Raw genomic sequence first — 21,472 nt, forward strand, 5'->3', positions numbered from 1 at the left:
GTATCCAATGCAACAAAGTTTAAGAATATGTAAAATTAAAAAATTGAGAAAAACCAACGGTCAAAGTCTGTCGCAAGGGGTTTAACCAATAAATAAATAAAACGCACGTCACTTTGAGTAACATCCGTAGTTTATTAAAACTGGACCAACAGACGTGAATTTAAGTGATGTACGAATTTCTTTTTAATTGGGACGTTACTTCAAGTGACTCCCGAGATGTTTATTAACTAATAGGCGGATGGGGAATTCCTCACACCCTCTGTTAACTATTAGCTTATCATCTGGGATTTACACCCCCGATTGGAAATATGTTTTTGATATTTAGAGTGTAAATTTTACACTTTAAACAATTTACACCCTCTTTTGGAGATGCCCTAAGTGACGTATATACACTTGTATATTTTGTGTATATTTTGGGGTGGGGAGAAGTATATGCCATTCGGATAATCGCGCCTCGTGAATATTATAAGGGCGTTCATCTTCAATCTAACGCTCCGTGCACCTGCTTCATCTACGCGTTTGCATCCCTCTCCGTATGAACTGGTAATTCCACTCTTATCCCATCTCTAAATTCAATATCTCTTTCAAACTAATCCTAAACAAAATGAATTCCCCACCCCAAAACCCATTACCAAAATTAAAACCCTTTGCATTTTGGGCATCAGCTATTTTAGTTCTATTTCTAGCTCTCTCTTTCACTTTACCCAACACCAAATACTTCAACCCTTTAAGCCCCGGTTTGATTCATAGACTTGTAACATTTTTTCACTCAACACAACTTGATAAACAAGCCCACTCAAGAACACCAAGTTCCTTGCCATCCAATTGTGTTTTATGGATGGCACCTTTCCTTTCAGGTGGTGGGTATAGTTCAGAAGCATGGTCTTACATTACATCTATACATGATACTATTAAAAACCCAACGTTTAGATTAGGTATAGAACAACATGGAGATTTAGAGTCTGTAGAGTTTTGGGAAGGTTTGTCGAAAGAGAGTAAGAAGTTGGCTTTTCAGCTTTATAATACACAATGTAGGATGAATGAGACTATTGTTGTTTGTCATAGTGAACCAGGAGCTTGGTATCCTCCTTTATTTCAAACAATGCCTTGTCCACCTACTGGTTATGATGAGCCATTGTTTGTTATTGGTCGAACGATGTTTGAGACTGATAAGGTTAATGAGAATCATGTTAAGCGATGTAATCGAATGGATTCTGTTTGGGTTCCTACTGATTTTCATGTTTCTACATTTATTCAAAGTGGGGTTGTTCCATCAAAGATTGCCAAGATTGTACAGCCTGTTGATGTGAACTTCTTTGATCCATCAAAGTATAAGGCATTGGATATTGGTTCTAGAGCAAAACTTGTTTTAGGTTCGAAAAGTTCGTTATCTGGTCAGAAGGAGAGAAAGTTTGTTTTCTTGAGCATTTTCAAATGGGAGTATAGGAAAGGATGGGATGTGCTGTTGAAGTCATATTTGAAGGAATTTAGTAAGAGTGATAGAGTTGCTTTGCATCTATTAACGAATCCTTACCACTCTGATAGTAACTTTGGGAGTAAGATTTTAGACTTTGTGAAGGATTCGTTATTTGAGGAGCCGGTTAACGGTTGGGCACCAGTTTATGTGATAGATACCCACATTGCTCAGGTGGATCTTCCTAGAATTTACAAGGCAGCTGATGCATTTGTGCTCCCATCGAGAGGAGAAGGTTGGGGTCGTCCCCTTGTGGAGGCCATGGCAATGTCGTTGCCAGTCCTTGCAATGAATTGGTCTGGCCCGACTGAGTATTTGACAATGGAGAACAGCTACCCCCTGCCTGTGGATGAAATGAGCGAAGTAAGGGAAGGCCCATTCAAGGGTCATAATTGGGCAGAACCTTCAGTTGAGAAGCTTCAAGTGTTGATGAGGCATGCGATGAGCAATCCTGAGGAAGCTAAGGGTAAAGGTATGAAGGCTAGGGAAGACATGATAAGGAGGTTCTCTCCTGAGGTTGTAGCAGATCTTGTTGCTGGTCATATAATGAAGATATTCAGTAGGAACTTAAAGTAGATTATTGCTGTGGAACACTTTCTAGATGCTTCGTTATAGTTCAAAGTAAAGAAGACTGAGAACTTTGATTAAGCTGCAAATTTGAAGAGGTATCTATGCTTATGTGCAGTAGATGGACAACTGAAGGCCTGTTAATGAGCCAGTAGAACCTTTGTGCAAGTATAACAACCAGCATTCACATGGTAGAAAGATAGAAAGATAGAAATCCAGTGTAGAGAAATGTAAAGACTTTTTGTACCATGAACTAGCCAAGGAAAACTTGTTTTACGCTTATCTGTTGTTTCCTGACCTCTATATACTTTTTCTCTATCTCAGTTTGTTGTTTCTATCATTCTAACTCTTAGCTTCCTCTGGATTTCCTGCGAGTCTCTTTTTTCATTCTCTCTGTATGTTCTCTATTCTCGGACAAAGCGTATTTACAATTTTTGCAATGGTTACTTTATCCTTAAGCGTGGCTCGCTACTCTTCCTGTCTTCCAACTTACATTTGAACTTGGAGTTTATTAGAATTGTTGCAATTTTGCACTGTCCCAGTTTTGGATAACTTGCATCTACTACTCTTCCAACTCAAATTTGCCTCTTCCTGTTCTGTTTGTCTCGGTTCTCACATAATAAGCAAGCTCTTTGTTTCTTACATCATTAAGGGTCTTGTGTGTGCACTGTGCCTGTTTAGGGGGCGCTTTTGGTGTGTAACTTTTTTGTAAGGTCAGTTTAATATGTACATAGAGTATGGTAGAAAGTATCTACTGTCCTGAATCCTGATATCTCATTGAACAAAATATGCATACACTATATAGAGGGTGTAACCACCTTTCCCGTGTATGGCATTATAGTTAACAAGATTTGAGTGCTACAGATGATGAACTGTAGTGAGGTGAAGGGAGTGTTCCCGGCTTCCCGTGTGGTTTGGATTTAATTGACTTTCAGCATGTTCATAATACTTGTGAAGAGGCGAGACGATGAAGGAAAATGTATTCCAAGTCATTCACAGTGACGCTCAGTGCTGTATGGAGAAACATGCTTCATTGTGGGTTCAAATGCTTAGATAGTGTATCTGCAGCATATGTCCCCACTAATATGTAGCCAGTGCACGGACACAGACGCAGCGACCAAGTTATATCTCAAAAAGGTAGGACGCGGAAATTAATTAATATTTATAATTTTATTTTATATAAATTAAATATTAAAAACTAAATTAAATGTATCAACATTTATAAATTTAAAACTATTAAAGATAAATAGCCACAAAATTAAATTTAATATTTTCTAATCAAACTTTAAAAACATCTCATAAGTCTTAACAAAACAAAAAATGAAAAAATTGAATTTTTTAATATTATTTTGATTTATTTTTTATTTTTTTAGGTCAAAATCCGCATTCTGACTATTTTGACCGCGTCCTGAGTGCGTCTTGACACATGTTTCGGTTTATTTAGCCAATCATGCAGTTGGCTTATGGTGCGGCAGCTAGAAATTTGACATGCATATTTTGCTATATATTGGATCCTGAGTTTTTGATATATATCGCCAGTATATCAGAAAAATCAAACGGATCTAGGGCTCTAGGGCCTAGGCACAAAGACACAAAAATATATATAAAAAACAATATATATCGTTTATTGTTTTTCCAACTTTCCATACAAAAGTTTTCGGCAAAATTCCATTTCCGTTTGGCACCCGTCAACAGGCGGGAAAATGTGAATTTTCAAGTGAACTTAAATATAAAAACAAAAAGCCGAACTTTGAAATCAATTACTTAAAAATTCCATCAATAAAAACAATGCAATCCAAAATAAGTTGTTTCTTCAAACCTTCTTCCTCTTCTCAGACACTCACCAATCCATCTCCACTTACAGACCCAATCGATGACATCCCACTCTTCAATACAACAAAGGAGCCAGAAATTCGTATAACCTACACACGTCGAACACCAAAGACAGACGATCTCTCCAGGTAACTTTTTCTTACATCTCATTCCGTTTTAAATTTTAAGTTATGCACTTGAGGTGTTTGAGTACTTGTTTCAATGTTGCTTTTTCTCGGTTGTTTGGTCAACGCAGAAGTGATGAGAAAGAGGGAGAAGAAGACACTGGGGAAAAGCGAAGTGGTTTTGGTTCGGTTGGTGGACTTGTAAAGCCGATAGGGAAAGTTTTGAATAATAAGAGAAGTTATGCTCAGTTTCATTTGGATTTTGGGCAGTCTAATTTCGTTCTACATGACTGTTCGATATGTGGGCTAAAGTATGCGCGTGGCGAGGAAGGAGATGAGAAGGTTCATAAGGAGTTTCATAAGAAATTCACTCATGGAATCCCATTCAAGGTCATTCATCTCTTTTCTGTGATAATTTTTATAATTGCTATATCCATTGTAGTACTTTGTTTGTCTCTTAATCATCTCTTTGCAGGGTTGGCGCAACGAAAGAGTGATTCCAATGAATTTGAGTGAGGGATCGCGCATCATTTTGGTGTTAGATTCTGATCCACCTGCTCAAAAGAACAAGGTTCGGCTTGTTTTCTCATTGTTCTTCTATCTAAACTAGGCAAATAAAAATGAAATGTCTGATTTGGACAATTTTGTGTTAGCAGCTTCAGGAGGTCGCAAAGATGATGGAAGAAGAGCTTGGTTCGAGCGATGGATGGCTTCTAAATAAACTCTGCAAGGTACTCTATGCTCTCCCATTTGATTAGGATGTTGAGGCTTACATCTCTCCATGTGATCTTACTTTATATTGTTTTCAGGTATATCTTTTCATCTCTGCTCAGAGAATTGCTGGATGTCTAGTTGCAGAACCAATAGTATCTGCTTACAAAGTTCTCCCATGCTCAGCAGTTCAGAAGAGCTCAGATTGCGCAGTTCGGAAAAGCTTCAGCTGCAGTAACTCAAAAGCTGATGAATCAATTTCGAATGTGCTCCAGTTTGGAACTGTGAATTTTCGGCGTGAAGTTATAAAAAGAGTCCCTTCTGTTCATAAAACATATTTATCTGAAGACCACATTGGAGCAATAATTTGCGAGGAAGTAACTGTACCAGCTTCTTGTGGCATTAGAGCCATTTGGGTTACACCTTCGAACAGAAGAAAACATGTTGCCACCAAATTGCTGGATGCTGCGAGGTAAGATGTGTTTCCTTTCTTGTCAGTAATAACCAGTATTTCTCTATCTGTTTGGCTTTTGACTTGTGGTACGTTTTTTGCTTTTATGCAGGACGAGTTTCTGCACAGGTTATGTTTTAGAACAATCTCAGTTGGCATTCTCTCAGCCTACGTCTGCAGGGAAGGCATTGGCGTCAAATTATTGTTGTACTGAATCATTCTTGGTCTATGATATTGGTTTGAACAGCTAATCATTGATAGATTTACTCTCTTGATTATTTCTGGGATAAGAATGGATAGTATTTTCAATGCCAAACTCAATGATTCTAAATAATCAGTATAGTATCATATCACTGATTGAGAAAAGGATAATAGTTTTTTTTTTTAATCTCATTCTCTGCTTTGTAAAATATCAAATGGCCCTTTACATTGATATACATACGTAACGGCTTTAGTGTCAAGAAGTCTAGTATAGAAACAAATGGAATACAAGACAAATTTATTGATGTAGTGTTCTTCCTTGGTCTCAGACCAAAAGGGTAACCAACATTTCAAAAATAAGCATACTGCAATAACTCATGATAGACTGTCCTGTAATTTGGTACAATGAAGAGGAAGACAAAAGTTAGTTGTCTCATACTTGCAGGAGAACAAGCCATTATTTCATCCATGAAGTTAAATCAAGAGATCTTGGTCCAGCAGTTCAACAGTCTATAGAGATCCAGCTGAACCCAATTGAAGATGGGGTGCAAAGACCTTCAAAACTTCCTCGTAAACAGGTTTCTTAAAATCCACAGCCTGGTCAACCAACAAAAGAAAGGAGAGCATAAATATAACAATGATCATTATCTTACGACGTATCAACATCAATGTAGGTTCAACTTACAAGTTCTATCACTTGCTGGGGTGTCACCCATGACCACTCTGCAAACTCTGGCTTCTCAGTCCCATCTCCCAAAAGATTGATTTCTTCATCATTGCCAGTGAATCTAAAAAGAAACCTGCTTGATCAAGAGATAAAGGATCAGATAAAATACAGTAACCTGAAGTATGAAGTTCTGCAAGTTCCAAAATTCCAATATACTGTATATGTACATAAAGACTAAAGAGTGGCCATTCAACTCATCCTAAAGGAAGTACATATGCCCATTCAGGATGTCAGAACATAAAAACCACTTAAGTTTAGTTGAGACAAGCTATTCAACGTATTGGATAGAAGTAGAAGGAATTTTTGAAAGAGTGATCCACTGATCAGTTTTTCAAGTTCAGTGTGTAACTTAAATAGACGAGCTAGGTACATCAGCATTTCACAAAATATGAAGGGTGACACAAGCTCACTTGAGCAGGTCCCATGTGGGCACTTCCTTCGTGAAACAATACAAGTCCAATGCCCCATCAGGGGCCTTGTAACGATTTGCCTCAAAATCCTCTATTACACATGACAGATCTTCCATTTGGTGCAGAGGCTCTACTGACTGCTCCTAAAGATAGGAAGAAATATCTTTAGCATCAACACCAAGAGCAGAGTTGGCGTGTCATCACTATTTAAAACCATCTGATCCATTCCTTATCTTTGAAGGACGGAAAGGAAGAACGAGGAGAAGTTTAAAGCAGCAGGATTTCCGAATCAAGTATTATGGGGATAAGATGATCCATCCCAGACACCACCTCATGTGACCACAGTACTTTATTTAAATCGGAAGCAAATTACAGACAATATATTTTAAGTGAGTATAATGTGCTTCCAATTTCTTACCACTTCTGTGCTTGACCTTTCCAGTTTGTTCCCCATCGCTTGTTAAGGTTTTCCCTGACTTGTGGTGGAAAATCATAGGTCATCCAATATGGAACCTGCACAAGAAATTTGAATTTAGAAACCAGTTCAGTAAACAAGTGTCAAAAGCTAATATGTCCATGGCCCCAAGAGTCACATGGTGAGAACCCATTTAGCCCAAGACACTGACTCAAGGCAATGAAATCACGCTCCAAGTTGAGAAATATTAAGTTCATCCATATTCCATCTTTCGATTTTCTTTGTAAATTAATATCCCACCTTATTGGTTGAAAACTTGACATGGTTAATACTTAATAGCTAGTGCTCCAATCATTGGTTATTCCAACAATATCTTAAGGAAATCTGACATTGTACCAAGTATATTGTAATATAGAGTATATACATAGCAAAATGAACATTTTAAACCAAAAAAACTGAGAACAATCAGAGGGAGGTCATTCTACTGATCTTTTCTTTTAAATTTGAAATCAATTGCCATTATGTACGGTAGTTGATACACAAGTATTGGAAAGGAAGTATTTAAACATTCAGCATTTCGTTTGATACTTCGCAAAAGATTCATCTGTCTAAAATATATTCATCGCCTCACAACCTTTTGACAACTCAAAAGATACTGTTTCAGCAGTAAACTGCTTCAACACAACGAGAGCAATGGTAAAGAACGCACTAAGAAACAGAGGAATTTGATGTTGGGAGAGATGAAACTGAACCAAATAATGGCTGCCTACGTACCCAAGATCTATTATCTAGGGATCAAGTTTCCACGTAGTTCCTTATGAAAAATAGTTTGATATTTATAGAGGTAGAGTAGAGAGTCCTTGTAGCTCAAGTAATCTTGTATCTTGAGTAATTGTGATAGAGTATAACTGTCAACTAATAACTATCTCTTTGATAAGAAATGAATCTGGACATAAATCAACGTATATTAGTGGCAAGCCATGTGGCTAAGGTTCAGCCTGAGACACATGAGTTAATGGGCCTGTACATTGATCCATGATATTGCGAATCGGGCTTTAGCCCCTCGTTGATTAAATGAATAAAATAGAGACCCCTACTAATGGGCGTTTGCCACGTAGGTGGGGGTCGAACACCACCTCTTTGTCGGCGAAACAAAGTTCACATGGCAAAGAAGAGAAGATAAATCCGCGGAAAACGTGAATTAATAAAAGAGTAAGCGGAGTGTATAACAAAGTGTCGTATGAACGTAAACGATAAGAAAAATGGACAATCGGGAAAAATTCGTGAATTAGCGGAAATGAAAAAATGTCAAATTAACGTATACGGGACGCAATGACGTAGTTACGGGACACAATGATGTATAAAAATCGGCGAATTACTGTGAACGAAATAATTGAAATTCGATAGATGTCCGAAATAATGAGAAGATGTGCACGTGAAAATACCACATAAACTAGGACTCCAAAATTAAATCCGGATTGGATAATGCTTATCATCAAGTCTTGCACATGAAGTTGGTTTGGCTAAATAGAATTACATACGGACTTAAACACTGGACCAGCGTATATATAAACCGATAACACAGAGAAACACATGCTTAGCATAAATCTTAGAGAAAAGTCACGATCTAGCACTGACAAACGGTAGAAAACAAAAGTAAACACCACCGTGTTCTCCAAAGTACCAAACCATTGTGACAGGAAGTTTCCGTCGGGGCGTTAGTTTCGCTGAAGAAAAGTTGCGGGTAGACGAAGAAAAGGTTAGTACTGTTGTCATTGTTTATCTATACATACGGTTTTAGGCATCGACAGATCACAGGAGAGCGAACATGGAAGCCGCTATAACATCTGACGATGTTGTACGAACTGGTGGCTTTGGAGCTATGATGATATAGGTAGTTTCTTCCTGTGGCAAGCGATTCAGCGGACTGTGAGGCTTCTCTTCGTGAGGCTAGAGATGATGAGGAACCACAAGGAGAAACAAACAAACAGAGTTGGAAAAACGTGGACCTCGTTACTTCATCTTGAGTTCTTGCAGCTGTTACTGCTGTAGCACTCTGAAGTTGGTTCTTCCACTTGTTGCGTTTATGACTTGATGCAACAATGTAATCCTTGTTTTGTTGAGAGCTTGCCATTTAGACTTATGTGGAAGCTTTGGACTGAAAACGAATGTGGAAGAAGACGTTGTGCTGGCGGTTTTAAAATTGAAAAGTGAAACAACAAACACGATCTAGTGCATCTCCAGTAAAGGAGGGGCACCATACTTGCCCTTCTTTAATATGGAACCCGGTTTTTGTGCTTTCTGACCCGTTTTTTTTTTTTTTTTAGAGATAGAACTACCGTACTATACGGGCGAAAAATAACCGAGAAGAAAACTCGATGACGATTGCAGACTTGGTGAGGTGGAAAGAAGGTGACAGGTACAGCGACTACCTGGAACCGCGTCGATGGTCGCTTAAGGAAATACAAGAAAAACTTGGGCCTGAAAAATTTGAGATTGATGAAGTGTATGAATTTGAAACGAAAGTCGAAGAAGATGAAGTAGTAATGGCTTACACACAATTAAATTGCGGGAATGTCATTCCGTTGAAAGCAAAGAAATTGGCGCATTATTGGAGTGGTGGCAAATAGCACCGGACAACCGCCAATATCGTTCGTTAATCTTTACGAGAGCGCACCGCTTACAAAATGAATTTAACGAAGGTTCGGGGCAAGAAATCTTCGCGTTGATACGACCGAAAAGCCATAATTGACGAAAAGGGTACATAAAATTTGAAGTTGAATTCAAGGATTCAAACAAAAGTTTTAAAGGGTTCCCAAAAGTATACACCGGATGGGATAGATTTACATACGGCCATGAGGGAAGTGGAATCCGGCCAGAGTTTAAAGTCTTAGAACAAATTTGAAGTAAGCCAAAACATAAATATAGAAAATTGTAGTACTAGTAAACTGTTGACTAACACGAGTTATTATTGTGTTTAACAGAGAACGCGAGTACACTACCAGACATTGAATTGGACAAGGAAGTGGAGAGCAACCTTCGTTTCTTCTTTCATGAATGTTCTGACGAAATATTGGTAGATTTGAGCTACTTTGATGATATCGTTGATTTTTACTATTGCGTTAGGACGGTAAAGAAATTTGTGTCCAACACTAAACCGATGAAAATATCAGATGAAGCAGAGATGTTCAAGCTTGGAAGACAAAGTGAAGGGATCGCCCGGGATTACGCCAATGGAAGGGGCTCGAAAAATATCAAAAATGTGACCGAAATCACGGAGAACATCGGAGAATATAATGAGCAATGTCAATGATTTTCGATAGTATAAACCGGGTATGATAGTATTATTTTTATCGGTTATTGCAAACTTGTGTTTAAGTCCGAAAGATGATGAAATCGATATTTTTGCCCTTGAGTTAAAAAGCGGCGATGAAATGCAGCCAAAAAAGAAATTCATGAAAAAATCGCGAAGAAAAATATCGTTCGAATGAAGTCAATGCCTTAGAAGAGATAGAAAAGTGAAGATACTCAACCAAAAATTGGAAGAGGCAAAAACAAGCGTTAAAGCGGAACCATCGAAGAGTTAGAAGACGAAAACAAAAACTTACCGAAAGGATGGAAGAAGCGGAGGAGAGATCGTCTGAAGAATTTGGGAAAGCTCGTGAGATAATAGAGGAACACAAACACTTAAAAGCGGATGTGATAGAATTGAAGTCACTTTCGTGGCGACCAAAGATCGAACTTAAACGTGTGCAAAAGAGGTAGACAAAAATAACAAGCGAATGACCATTTAAACGAAGCTTCGGCCAAGATCACGCGTGCAAATGGCACACCGTGAATCGTCCCATAAGACAACCGACATAGACTTTAATAGAAACGGGCGATGAACTAGAACGTGAGAAGATGAATTACAAGGATTTGTACGAAGTTGTATATCACGAAAAGTTGGGAAGAAACCATTGGATTTTCCCAAACCAATGATCATGTGATTGCGAGTATGTAATATCGTAGAGCTAAAAATTCTTTTATGAAAATAAAAATAAAGTATGTGTTGGCTATTGAATATCATTGTGATGTCGGATAACATACACGTATAAAACTTAGTGTTGTGGATTTATGAATGTAAAAGAACGAGGCGCGCCCCATGTAGAGAAAAACCTCCCGATATAGAACCATTGGAGAAAGTTATTGAAAGCGCAAAGGGACATGATCGTCCCCTTTGAACCTAGCTATTCAGTGTTAAAATATTTGTACCGAACGCGTGAAGCAAGGCGACAAACCGTTGGAGTTTTACTGAGTTCAAAGTCGTCCACCCGTGCCACAGGACCAAACTAAAACACAACACCATTGCCTTAGTAGTGGAATTAGCACGGATATTATATTGTGGGAGTATTGCAATAATTGTTCCGAGCAAAAATAACCATCTTATTGACTTCGGTTTCCGTCAAGTAGGCATGAATCGACTTACTTGGACCGAAAAAAGCATAATATGAATGACTTCCCTAGAATGAACGTTAATGAATGACATTGTTGAAGGTAAAAGTACGCATCAATAGAAATGTAAAATGACAACCAAACTAAGAGAATGGATGTTGAATGCCTTTATTGATGGATAAAATAGAGCGAACTACATAGATGGATAGATTTATTATTGATGGAGTAATGTAAAATTGCAAAAATTTCCTAACGGTAAAAACTTGCGAAGGTGGTAAGCATTCCATGACTTCTCTATTATTCTTCCGAGAAATAGTGCGGAGGAAATATGACCCCTTAGATCTTTGGGCGATCTATGATGTAGGGTCCTTGCCAATTTTCCCCAAACTTTCCCCGATTCTATAAGCTTTGGGTTTCTACAAAAGAACCAGTCTTGAGGAACAAAAAGACTTAGGGCGGATCTTCTTGTCGTAGTTCCGTTTCATGTCGACTTGATACTTAATAAGGCATTGTAGTCCCTCTCGAGCGAACCTCATCAATAAGAGCTTTTGACCGAGCCAAAGTAGTGTCATTGGAACTGTTTCAACAACAAAGAATCGACCGAGATGTCTTGGAAATCGGTTACGTAGGTAAAAGATCTGCCCGGACCATATGCAAGGTTAAAAGGTGATAATCTGATTGAATATTTTGGCGTTGTCTATAAGCCCACAAGGCAACCGGTAACTCCTTAACCCAATTTCCTTTGGCGCCGATCAAAGCGCCTCTTTAGGTTGGCCAAAATCACCTTATTGGTGGCCCGGCTGCCCATTAACTTCTGGATGATAAGGTCGCGGAGAAATTATGCCAGTATCTTCAAATTAGCAGAATCGCGAATTTCTTGACATCAAATTGTTTACCATTATCCGATACAAGTCGCGAGGAATGCCAAAACGACAAACAATATTTCTCCATAAAAATATTTTGGCGTTGGAAGCATGGATTTGGACCAAAGGCTTTGCTTCTACTCATTTGGTAAAATGTCGGTTTGCCCAAGAAGGAATCGTTATACTACTTGGAGCTTTAGGTAAAGGGCTAATAATGTCTAAGCCCCATTTGGCAAATGGGCCATGGGCTAAGCATGGGATGCAACTTCGATGCCAATTAGTTTACTCATATTATCGTGCTTTTTTGGCATGGCTCACACCTTCGGATAGGTGTTTTGCATCCTTTTGCATCTCGGCCACCAATAGCCCCGTATCATGCTTATGAGCTAAACTTAAGCCCGCGGGGTGGCTTCCGTAAGCCGGAGTGAATCTCTTCCAAAACTTGAAGTCCTTTCCCGTTTTGAGAGGCATTGCAACATAGGGTTTAAGTCCGAGCCTTTCGCGATATAAGTCAAACTTCCGTCGATGTGGATATCACCAAAACTTCCATGCATTGCGTTTGATTCTTTCGGTGAGTTTTGGTTTCCGGCGGAAGTGAAGAAACTTGCAAGTAGTGGATATAAGGAAAGACGCCAATCTTGTGCATCGGAGATCATCACCGCTCGATAGTATCATATCGGGAACTTCGGGACTATCATCCGCTTCATGTACCAACTCACTATCCGTTTTGGGGCGGAATTCGGGAGGAACAAACGGATCTACGATTCTAATGGAAGATCCAAAGTATGGTCATGTTGTGAATTTTCTATCTCCCTTTTCCGCTTCGAAGTCATGATTGGTGCGATTATCGTGGAATTCGATATTTATTTATTTAGCGTCTAAGCAAAACAAGTAATTGCTTTCATGTACATACAAGTCATGCAATTCTTTTTCGGTAAAAAGTCAATGCTTGGCTCTTTTCACGGAACTCCACGGTGATGTGTCTTGACTCTTCGCTTAACGGCGGAGAGATAAGCCCAATGAATCGGCATGACGTATGTCATTTCGGAGTCTTTGAGTGATAGAGATGCTATCAAATTGTCGAGCAAGGCTATGTATCAAACCAAGATAAGCCGCGATACGGTCATCTCTTGCTTCAAAAGACCCCCCAAACCGATTGGCCACAAGGCGAAATCCGTGTATAACCGGAGCTTTCAGCCCCGGTTCAAAGATGTTCTCAAAACACAAACGGCGACCTCATACTCGGCCGTTATTTGAAGCGGCGAAGCCAAGTCGCCTGATTTCTCAATCTTCTCTCCGCCCGGGTTTAACAAAAACGATCCATTCGGACCAGTTTATTATGGGGCCATCCGAATAAACAATCCATAGGTCAATGGGATTAGGAATTGCGTTTGCAAGTTGATCTTCGTTAAGCCCCGATTATTGGTGGCGAGAATGTCTTCCATAGATTCTTCTTGGCGTAAGAAATCGTCGATAGGAGAATCATCAATCGAAAAATCAGCTATCAAAGAAGCTAGAGCATGTCCTTTTTCAGTGATGACGACTTTCAAAGACAAGGCTATATGCACTAAGATAACTTTTCCATTCGGCTTATCTGCTTGATTCACGTGCATTCTGAAAAGATTTTGCATAAAGGGATACTCGATATAAACTCGACCAAGCTCCCCGAAAGTATGGTTTTAACCGACGAAATGGCATGAACCAATCTGAGTGCCATTTTTCCATCTTTGAATAACGAGACTTCGACTCGGTTAACGTCTTCTTGATAAAAAGACGGGTCTACCATCATCGACGAAAAAAACGAAAGACTAATAGCTTGAGTTGTAGGCTGCTAGGTACATGCCAATCGGTTGACCGTTGAAGGACTTGTCAATATAGGAGGGGCCCGACCAAGTATTTCTTCGGTTGTTGCAATGTCATCTCAATCAATGTTCAAGTTCCAAGCCCCTTTAAAGTATGGAAGAAGGGATGACAACGATCGAATATTTAGAAATAAATCAATGAAGAAGCGCAAATCACCCGATAAAGCCGTTGAATTTCTTTCTTATTTTTGGTGATGGCATATCAATAACGCACGCGATATCGATCGATTAGCCTCGATACCTCTACGAGTCATGAGGTATCGAGAAATTTTCGAAGAGAGGCCAAAAGAACATTTGGCGGGATTGAGTCTCATGTTATACTTGTTAAGCCTATCAAAACAAGTTGAAGATCGGAAAGATGATCATCGATGAAGCTTCGATTTAACGACTATATCATCAATATAAGCCTCCATTATTATCCCTAGCGGTCGGAAAAAATTGTATTGACAAGCTTTTGGTAGGTTGCGGCATTTTTTCGGACCAAAAGGCATAACGATTAATAGCGTAAAATGCCTTGGTCGGTAATGAAAGCGGTGAACTCTTGATCATCAACATTCAAAGAGATCGATGAGTAGTACTCTGAAGAAGCATCCATGAAAGATAGGTGTTGGAATCCGCTGGCATCCACTAGTTCGAAATTCGTGGCAATGGATCTGGATGAATCGGACAAAGGCTGCGTTAAGGTTTGTAAAATCAATACAAATTCTGATTTGTCCGTTCTTTTTGTATCTGCGGCGACATTAGCAAGCCATATCGGGTAAGTAACTTCGTCGGATAAAGTTAACCGCAAAGTAGCTTATCAATCTCCTCTTTAACTTTGAGCTTCGTCGGTGCCATTCTTCTTGGTTTTGGCTTAACCGGCCTCGAAACTTGGATCGATGTCAAGTTTATGACAGAAGCTGAATGAAGGGTCTATTCCCCAGATTTCCTCGATTTTCCAAGTAAGATACGCTTATTTCACATTTGTAAAGGGAAACCAACTCTTGTTGTTCTAATTTCGAAAGTTCAAATGAAATAAAAGTGGTTTCTTCTGGCGAATCTCCTACTTGCACTTCCAAAAGTCGATCCACTTTCGTCGTGCCCTCGCATGAGCCTCAATATTATAGATGGAGGGCACCCGGCAAATCAGAAACTTAGGCGGCACTTTGCAAGGATCAGATATTACCTCGAACTTCATTTTTTATAGTCATCCATTGCTTTGTCATGACGAGAATGGGCGGGATACACCGTCACTCTGAACCTTGCAAATATGCCCGGAGAATGGGAACTTGACACACGATGAAATGTGGAGACTACGACCCCATGGAATGTATCCATCTACGCCCAAATTGCGTTATAGTGGGATCGGCATCCATCAATAAGAAATCGAGCTCAACTTCTTTGTTCATTAATTTGATTGGTAAGGTAATTCTTCCAACCGAAGATGTTGTCCGCCAAAACCGATGATAGGATTGTCTTGGCGATGATCATACCCTCCGAAAGTTGCATCGAGAATAACATCCAAAAATGACCGGAAAGTGGCCCCCTGTGGTCGATCATTACCCGTTGAACACGAGAAGCACCTATGAACCACGAAATTATAAGCTGCGTCATAGTGAGGGTGATATACACCACGGAGATTATCATCGATGAATCGGAGGGCTCTTCTTCGAAGTTTGGGTCCGGATTCCTTTGACAAAATCGACTTTGTTGATCTGATTAAACTCACCAACATAACTAACTTTCAAACGCTTTTGATTCTTACTCTGACTTTTGGAAAGAGACTCAACATGAGAATGGGAAACATTAATGACATGCTCATAAGTTGCAGCAACTGCTTGTTGAGAGTTTTTAATAAGATATTCATTTAAAAGTCTTTTCTCCACTAATTTTTGAATCCGACCCCGGAGAGAGCGACAAAGTTCTGTCTCATGGCCATAGTCATTATGGAATTTACACCACAAAACTTTGTCCCTTGTCGCTTTGGTATCTTCTGAAAGTGGATAAGGTGGGAAAAGAAGATTCCCACTTTTCAACTTTTCATATATAACAGAGTACTTGGCATTGGCGGGTCGGTTTTAGCTCGGTAGAGTTTTTCCATCCACGATTGAAATTGACTTGCTTCCATTTGTCATTCTTTCCATCGTTATGTTGTTGATCCGACCGTCGCTTGCCGAACTTTAAAATTTTTGTTTTCGGAAAATCTTTACTCAGAATATCTTTGTCCCTTGCTACTTTCGGCGATAGGTTCTCCTCGATCTGGATGTGTTGTTCGTTCCTAACATAACATACGATCGTGTCGAGTTTTAAGGGACATCTTTAATTAGAGGTAAAGATCCCTTCTGATGAAGTTCGAACCACGTCTCTTTCATAATATAATAATGCTTCTTTAAAGCGAAAAAAGCATCCCATCGAAAACTTCGAACATCTCTGGCGCCTTCTGGAACCTAGTAACAAAAGTACGTAACTTCGTCACGTTGTTGCTTGATGTTCGAGTCGTGAGTCGACATCCTTTGGCGCCTTGCAATTGTGGCGAAACGCGATTAACAAACCGATTTTCTAGTTCATTGAATTGGTGAATTGATCTTGAAGGCAACTCACTAAACCAAAAATGCTTCTCCCGCTTTAGAGTCGATGGAAAGAGCTTACATATGAAGCGGATCATCTCCACCCCATAACACCAACTTATTTTTGAACGATAGAACATGCAAGCCGGGATCTCCTTTCGACTCATCATAAAGTTCAAAATCGGGTTGTTTGAAGTCGAGATGGTGGTAAAGCTTCTCGAATGTCGACCGAAAACTTATCAAGTAATGCCATCATCGTTGGTATCGAGTTTTTCATTCTTACATCCCTCGACTCTCTATCGTTAAGTTAACTTTCCAATCAACTCTTTCGGCCTATTGTTACGTTAGAGTTAAAGTATTGGCTCGAACGGACGCCCTGGGCGCCCGGTCGTGCCAATATGGAGAAGGATACCTTCCATTATCTCTTATTGGAGTTAGAGATCTTTGGCGATGCGCATACGATCATTCTCCGACCGGTGATTGTCTTTGTCTATCCCTCAAACCGACTGTCTAGGCGGTAGTCACCATTAGCCGGGTGGTCGGAATAATTATACCACTTCTCCATGTTTTGTTGCTCTTGTTCGCGGGATGCCGCTTCCCAGTCATGTCGGACATATCTCGGACGGCGATCTTCCATGAAATTGCTTCTCGGTAAATCTTCCTTTTGAGATCGGACATGTCTAGGGTAGTAGTTATCCCCGCCAATCCGATTCTCCCATAAGTCTGGTAATAGGGTCATTACTCCTAGAAATTAGTAATCGGTTGATTGTCTTGAGAAATAGATGCGTTCTTGAAGGCGGACGAAGTGGATCGTCAAGACGGTCCCATACAATCGGAATGGCTGCGTCCGCCGTGGTCGCCTTGAATGTTGTTGAATTTGCAACATCGCCCAATCGGCCTTTGCCTCTTTGCCTTCCTTCTCAAATTTCTATTTAAATTTTTTGACTCGTCGTAACTCCCCGCTTTCAACCGTATTAGGGGTGAATTGGTACATTACTATCACCTTTTCCGCTAGTTGGCGTGAAAGTAATGTCCACGCCCATATCCATGTCAACCGAAGGATCGACATGGACGCACGGCGGACCGCATGGAGGATTACTTGACTTGTCGATTTTCTTGTTGCAAAAGCGTTAAGGTTCGCGGCACTTATCTTGCCTTTTCGGAGGCCGAGATGGCGATTCTTATTTCTTCTGATCGGATGTTGAGAATTGATCCTACTACTATGAAAGCAACTTGATTGTTCAACGGTTCATCATCGGCCGATTTGAATTTCGAGGTTGCGATTCTTGTTAGTAGGAGGAATATGTTGACTATTTGGTCTACTTCTCGTTACTTACCATCTTGATTGTTTCACGTGATAATGAATTCTCTCCCCCCAGACGACGGCGCCAATTATGTTTCGGATAAACCTGCTGACATAACGAGAGCAATAGTAAAGAACGCACTAAGAAACAGAGAGGAATTTGATGTTGGAAGAGATGAAACCGAACCAAATAATGGGTCGCCTTCGTTACCCAAGATCTATTCTCTAGGGATCAAGTTTCCACGTAGTTCCTTATGAAAAATAGTTTGATATTTATAGAGGTAGAGTAGAGAGTCCTTGTAGCTCGAAGTAATCTTGTATCTTGAGTAATTGTGATAGAAAGTATAACCGGCTAACCGATAACTATCTCTTTGATAAGAAATGAATCTAGACATAAATCAACGTATATTAGTGGCAAGCCATGTGGCTAAGGTTCAGCCTTAGACACATGAGTTAATGGGCCTGTACATTGATCCATGATATTGCGAATTGGGCTTTAGCCCTACTAATGGACGTTTGCCACGTAGGTGGGGGTCGAAATAGATACCACTCAAATAGATAAATCTCTCAGGATTCTAGTGGGCTAAATGATGACGTGACAAGATGGTAGAAAACAGTCAATAGCTAAAAAGAAGTGCATTATGAGGTGCTTATACTTATTAGTGGCCCGTCGAAAGGCATACCCTAAAGCACTAAGATCCCAACATGAAATAACAAAAGTGGATTACTAAATCAAACCTCTGCAAGAATTTCTGCAGATGTAACTCCAGTCTCTTCCTTCAATTCTCTGAACGCTGCTGTTCTTAATTCTTCACCTTCATCGACACCACCCTGTATACAAAATTCATGAATACTAATATTTCAAAGAAAGAGAGTGGAGACTTTCTGAAAAGGGAAAGCAAAATTGTTTATACAAAATGTCAACAAATACGTTAACTTCTGCGAGTTGAATACAAACCTAATTTATTCATCCACAGGTAAGGTTCATAATTCATGAGTACTAATATTTCAAAGAAAGAGAGTAGAGACTTTCTGGAAAGGGAGAGCAAAATTGTTCGTAAAAAAAGTGAACAAATATGTTAACTTTTGTGAGCTGAATAAACAGCAGGAATACAGAATATACCCAAGTCATCATGCTCAAAAGCAAACAATATAGAGATTTTCACCCGTGTTTACACTACATTATCGAGGTTAGACAGTAGTTTGTGAGCATCCAAAATGCTCTCTCACGAGTGCAGATAGGCTCTACACTCCTCACACAGTCACACCTATATCTATGTTATCAAGTTAAAATCAACCTCTGACACAATTGATCAATATATAGTTAAGGGGCAAAACTGTAAATTAAGTAGCAAAAACACGCACACACAAAAACAGAAGAGAAAATCACCTGTGGCATTTGCCAAGCACCAGGAATATCAAGCCTTGACGCAGAGAATATCTAAGAGAGATAAAATCATATTGTTAATGATTAAATCATAATTTCGATAAAATTAGCCAACCTTAGAAGATAATAATAGACTATACCTTATTAGACAGATCAACTAGACAAATTCCAACATTCCTTCTATAACCTTCTGGAGCAGTTTCCATGGATGATGAAGAGATGAGCTTCTGGAGGGTCAGGGTTGTAAATTTTTGTGACTTTGAGGGATAAAATTGGAAAGATAAATTGTGCTTCTGAAGAAGTGGGAGAGGGTGAAGATAAGCAGTGGAGTTTATGAAGACTAGTCTGCTTAAAGCAGTAACCATTTTATTTGATGTGAGCTGGAAAATTATATCCGTCTTTTGTGTGTATTGATTTCGAAGGGGCAGATAGTAAAATGACGTCAAAATCCATGGGTTTTGGACACTTTGTTTTGAGATTTGAGGTTATTTTTTGGAATCCCCACAACTTTGGAAATGAGGTGGCTCGGTTTGTTGCTCAAGCGCATCACTAAACGCTTGGTGAAATAAGCTTGCATTTGATTTTGGTCATATATCTTTGAAAAAATTGGAAAAAATATAGAAGTTGGCCTCATCCAATCTCACGGTTTTCTTTTGAAGAATCAACTTGGTAAGAGAGAATAATAAGAGTGTAAAGCATGGTAGTCTAAGTTCGAATATTGTTGCAGAATCTTCTCTACATGCCAGTCCTGCTAAAAAGTTTTGAAGTTCATGCAATTGATTTTAGAAGACGTCTCAGAGTCTAACTTAATTAGAAACTTAGAATCAGGGGCGGCTCAAGGCTATTCGGGCCCTAAGCAAGTTCGAATAGGGGGCCTTCTACAATTAATACCAATAAAAATTGTTTACAACTTATTGTTTTATTTATGTTATTTCATCATATGAGTGCAAACCCTCATCTTTTATCCGGGCTTGGGACCGGCAATGTATTATCAAAATACTTTGGCGGATTTAAAAGTTTTTTTTTTTTTTTTTTTTTGCAAAGAAATTTTTACATGTCACAAACTTCAATTAAATATCATTTTTCTTACTTTTTGAGCTGCAAAATCACTAATTAAATATTTGTATTTAAGTTCTTCTAGAAAATCTCTTTCTATAGATAATGTAGCTAATCTACTCAATCTTTCTTGTGACATGGTTGATCTTAAGTAAAATTTAATTAACTTTAGTTTTGAAAAACTCCTTTCTGGAAAAGCAACGGTTCATGTGTAATCATCCAACAATATTCTATAAGCTATATAAGCATTTGGAAAAGATTGTATTCTTTTTAGATAGTTCAATATTTTAATTGCGGATTCAGTTTTGGTATCTAAAATTTCTCTTAGTAGTCTTAATTCTAAAAACAAATCTGTACCATCAATATCACAACTCTCTCCATGTTTCAAAAAACTTTCAAGATTAAGACAATATTCTTTTAACCTATCATCATCTATTGATTTCAATTTTTTCACGTCAAATAAAAATCCGAACGTTTCTTCAAAACTTTTTAACTGTTCAAATCTATTATTAAAAGATGATATCGCTTGATCAATTATATATAAGAAAAAATTAGTTCTAAATGACTCTTCAAGTGTTTGAGTTACTTCATTGTCAACATTCTCATCAAATTGTCTCTTTCTCCGAATTACACGTTTTTCACGAAATATCGATTCTATATCCATTTGACGTGCAATATCCATAGATACTATTTTAGCTTTTTCAAATCCTTATTCTCTGTACTTTTTAAAAAATGTGATTAGACCTTTTATTTGATTTATAGCCATGTCAATGGGCATATCTTTAGATTGTAAATTCTTACTAACCAAATTCACAGTAGCTAATATATCATACCAAATAACCATTCCAAACAAAAACTCATAATTTTCTAAATCATGCAATGCTAGACTTTCGGCTTCACTCTTTGTTTTTGGATCCTCGCTAATTTTTGCTAGCTCAAGTAGAGCATCCCTAATTTCTGGTGCTTGAGTAATCAATGCTTTAGCACTCTCAACTCGACTTTCCCAACGTGTTGGTGACAAAGTCTTCACCGTATATTTAGTTAAATACTTACATAAAACATCCCATCGTTTTGTAGAGGAAGAAAACAAACAATAAATACGTTGCAAAATTCCAAAAAATGATATTG

General features: G+C 38.8%; 3 protein-coding genes across 4 annotated transcripts; 2 read left to right on the top strand and 1 right to left on the bottom strand.

Annotated features, from left to right (window-relative positions):
* The first annotated feature begins 418 nt into the window (after positions 1 to 418).
* On the top strand, positions 419 to 2,381 carry LOC147486231 (UDP-Glycosyltransferase superfamily protein). The gene has a single exon (XM_086573472.1). The coding sequence runs from the start codon at positions 605 to 607 to the stop codon at positions 2,048 to 2,050; it is 1,446 nt and encodes a 481-aa protein (XP_086429598.1). The 5' UTR covers positions 419 to 604; the 3' UTR covers positions 2,051 to 2,381.
* A 1,309-nt stretch (positions 2,382 to 3,690) lies between these two features.
* Positions 3,691 to 5,530, top strand: CTF7 (protein). Of its 2 annotated transcripts, XM_086572180.1 has the most exons (6): positions 3,691 to 4,002; positions 4,110 to 4,368; positions 4,454 to 4,549; positions 4,635 to 4,709; positions 4,788 to 5,161; positions 5,253 to 5,530. In XM_086572180.1, the coding sequence occupies exons 1-6, from the start codon at positions 3,830 to 3,832 to the stop codon at positions 5,389 to 5,391; spliced, it is 1,116 nt and encodes a 371-aa protein (XP_086428306.1). In that variant the 5' UTR covers positions 3,691 to 3,829; the 3' UTR covers positions 5,392 to 5,530. The 2 variants fall into 2 exon arrangements, with proteins under 2 accessions (XP_086428306.1, XP_086428307.1); XM_086572181.1 differs by lacking the exon at positions 5,253 to 5,530 and having other exon boundaries at positions 4,788 to 5,165.
* A 94-nt stretch (positions 5,531 to 5,624) lies between these two features.
* Positions 5,625 to 20,114, bottom strand: NUDX26 (nudix hydrolase homolog 26). Its single transcript, XM_086572182.1, has 6 exons — positions 19,429 to 20,114; positions 19,292 to 19,342; positions 18,640 to 18,732; positions 6,897 to 6,991; positions 6,027 to 6,141; positions 5,625 to 5,938 (listed from the first exon to the last, which is right to left on the bottom strand). Exons 1-6 carry the CDS (start codon positions 19,651 to 19,653, stop codon positions 5,852 to 5,854), a joined length of 666 nt encoding a protein of 221 aa, XP_086428308.1. The 5' UTR covers positions 19,654 to 20,114; the 3' UTR covers positions 5,625 to 5,851.
* Between the last annotated feature and the right edge of the window lie 1,358 nt (positions 20,115 to 21,472).

Source organism: Coptis chinensis, chromosome 7 (genome assembly GCF_015680905.1).
Source record: "Coptis chinensis isolate HL-2020 chromosome 7, ASM1568090v1, whole genome shotgun sequence".
NCBI lineage: Eukaryota > Viridiplantae > Streptophyta > Magnoliopsida > Ranunculales > Ranunculaceae > Coptis > Coptis chinensis.

Coding starts and splice junctions, on each gene's coding strand:
- LOC147486231 (XM_086573472.1), top strand. CDS start 605: ATGAATTCCCCACCCCAAAACCCATTACCAAAATTAAAACCCTTTGCA.
- CTF7 (XM_086572180.1), top strand. CDS start 3,830: ATGCAATCCAAAATAAGTTGTTTCTTCAAACCTTCTTCCTCTTCTCAG. Junction 4,369..4,453: donor CTCATGGAATCCCATTCAAG/GTCATTCATCTC, acceptor ATCTCTTTGCAG/GGTTGGCGCAACGAAAGAGT. Junction 4,710..4,787: donor TTCTAAATAAACTCTGCAAG/GTACTCTATGCT, acceptor TATTGTTTTCAG/GTATATCTTTTCATCTCTGC.
- NUDX26 (XM_086572182.1), bottom strand. CDS start 19,653: ATGGTTACTGCTTTAAGCAGACTAGTCTTCATAAACTCCACTGCTTAT. Junction 6,992..18,639: donor CTGCAGAAATTCTTGCAGAG/GTTTGATTTAGT, acceptor TTTCTTGTGCAG/GTTCCATATTGGATGACCTA. Junction 5,939..6,026: donor CCCAGCAAGTGATAGAACTT/GTAAGTTGAACC, acceptor TTGGTTGACCAG/GCTGTGGATTTTAAGAAACC.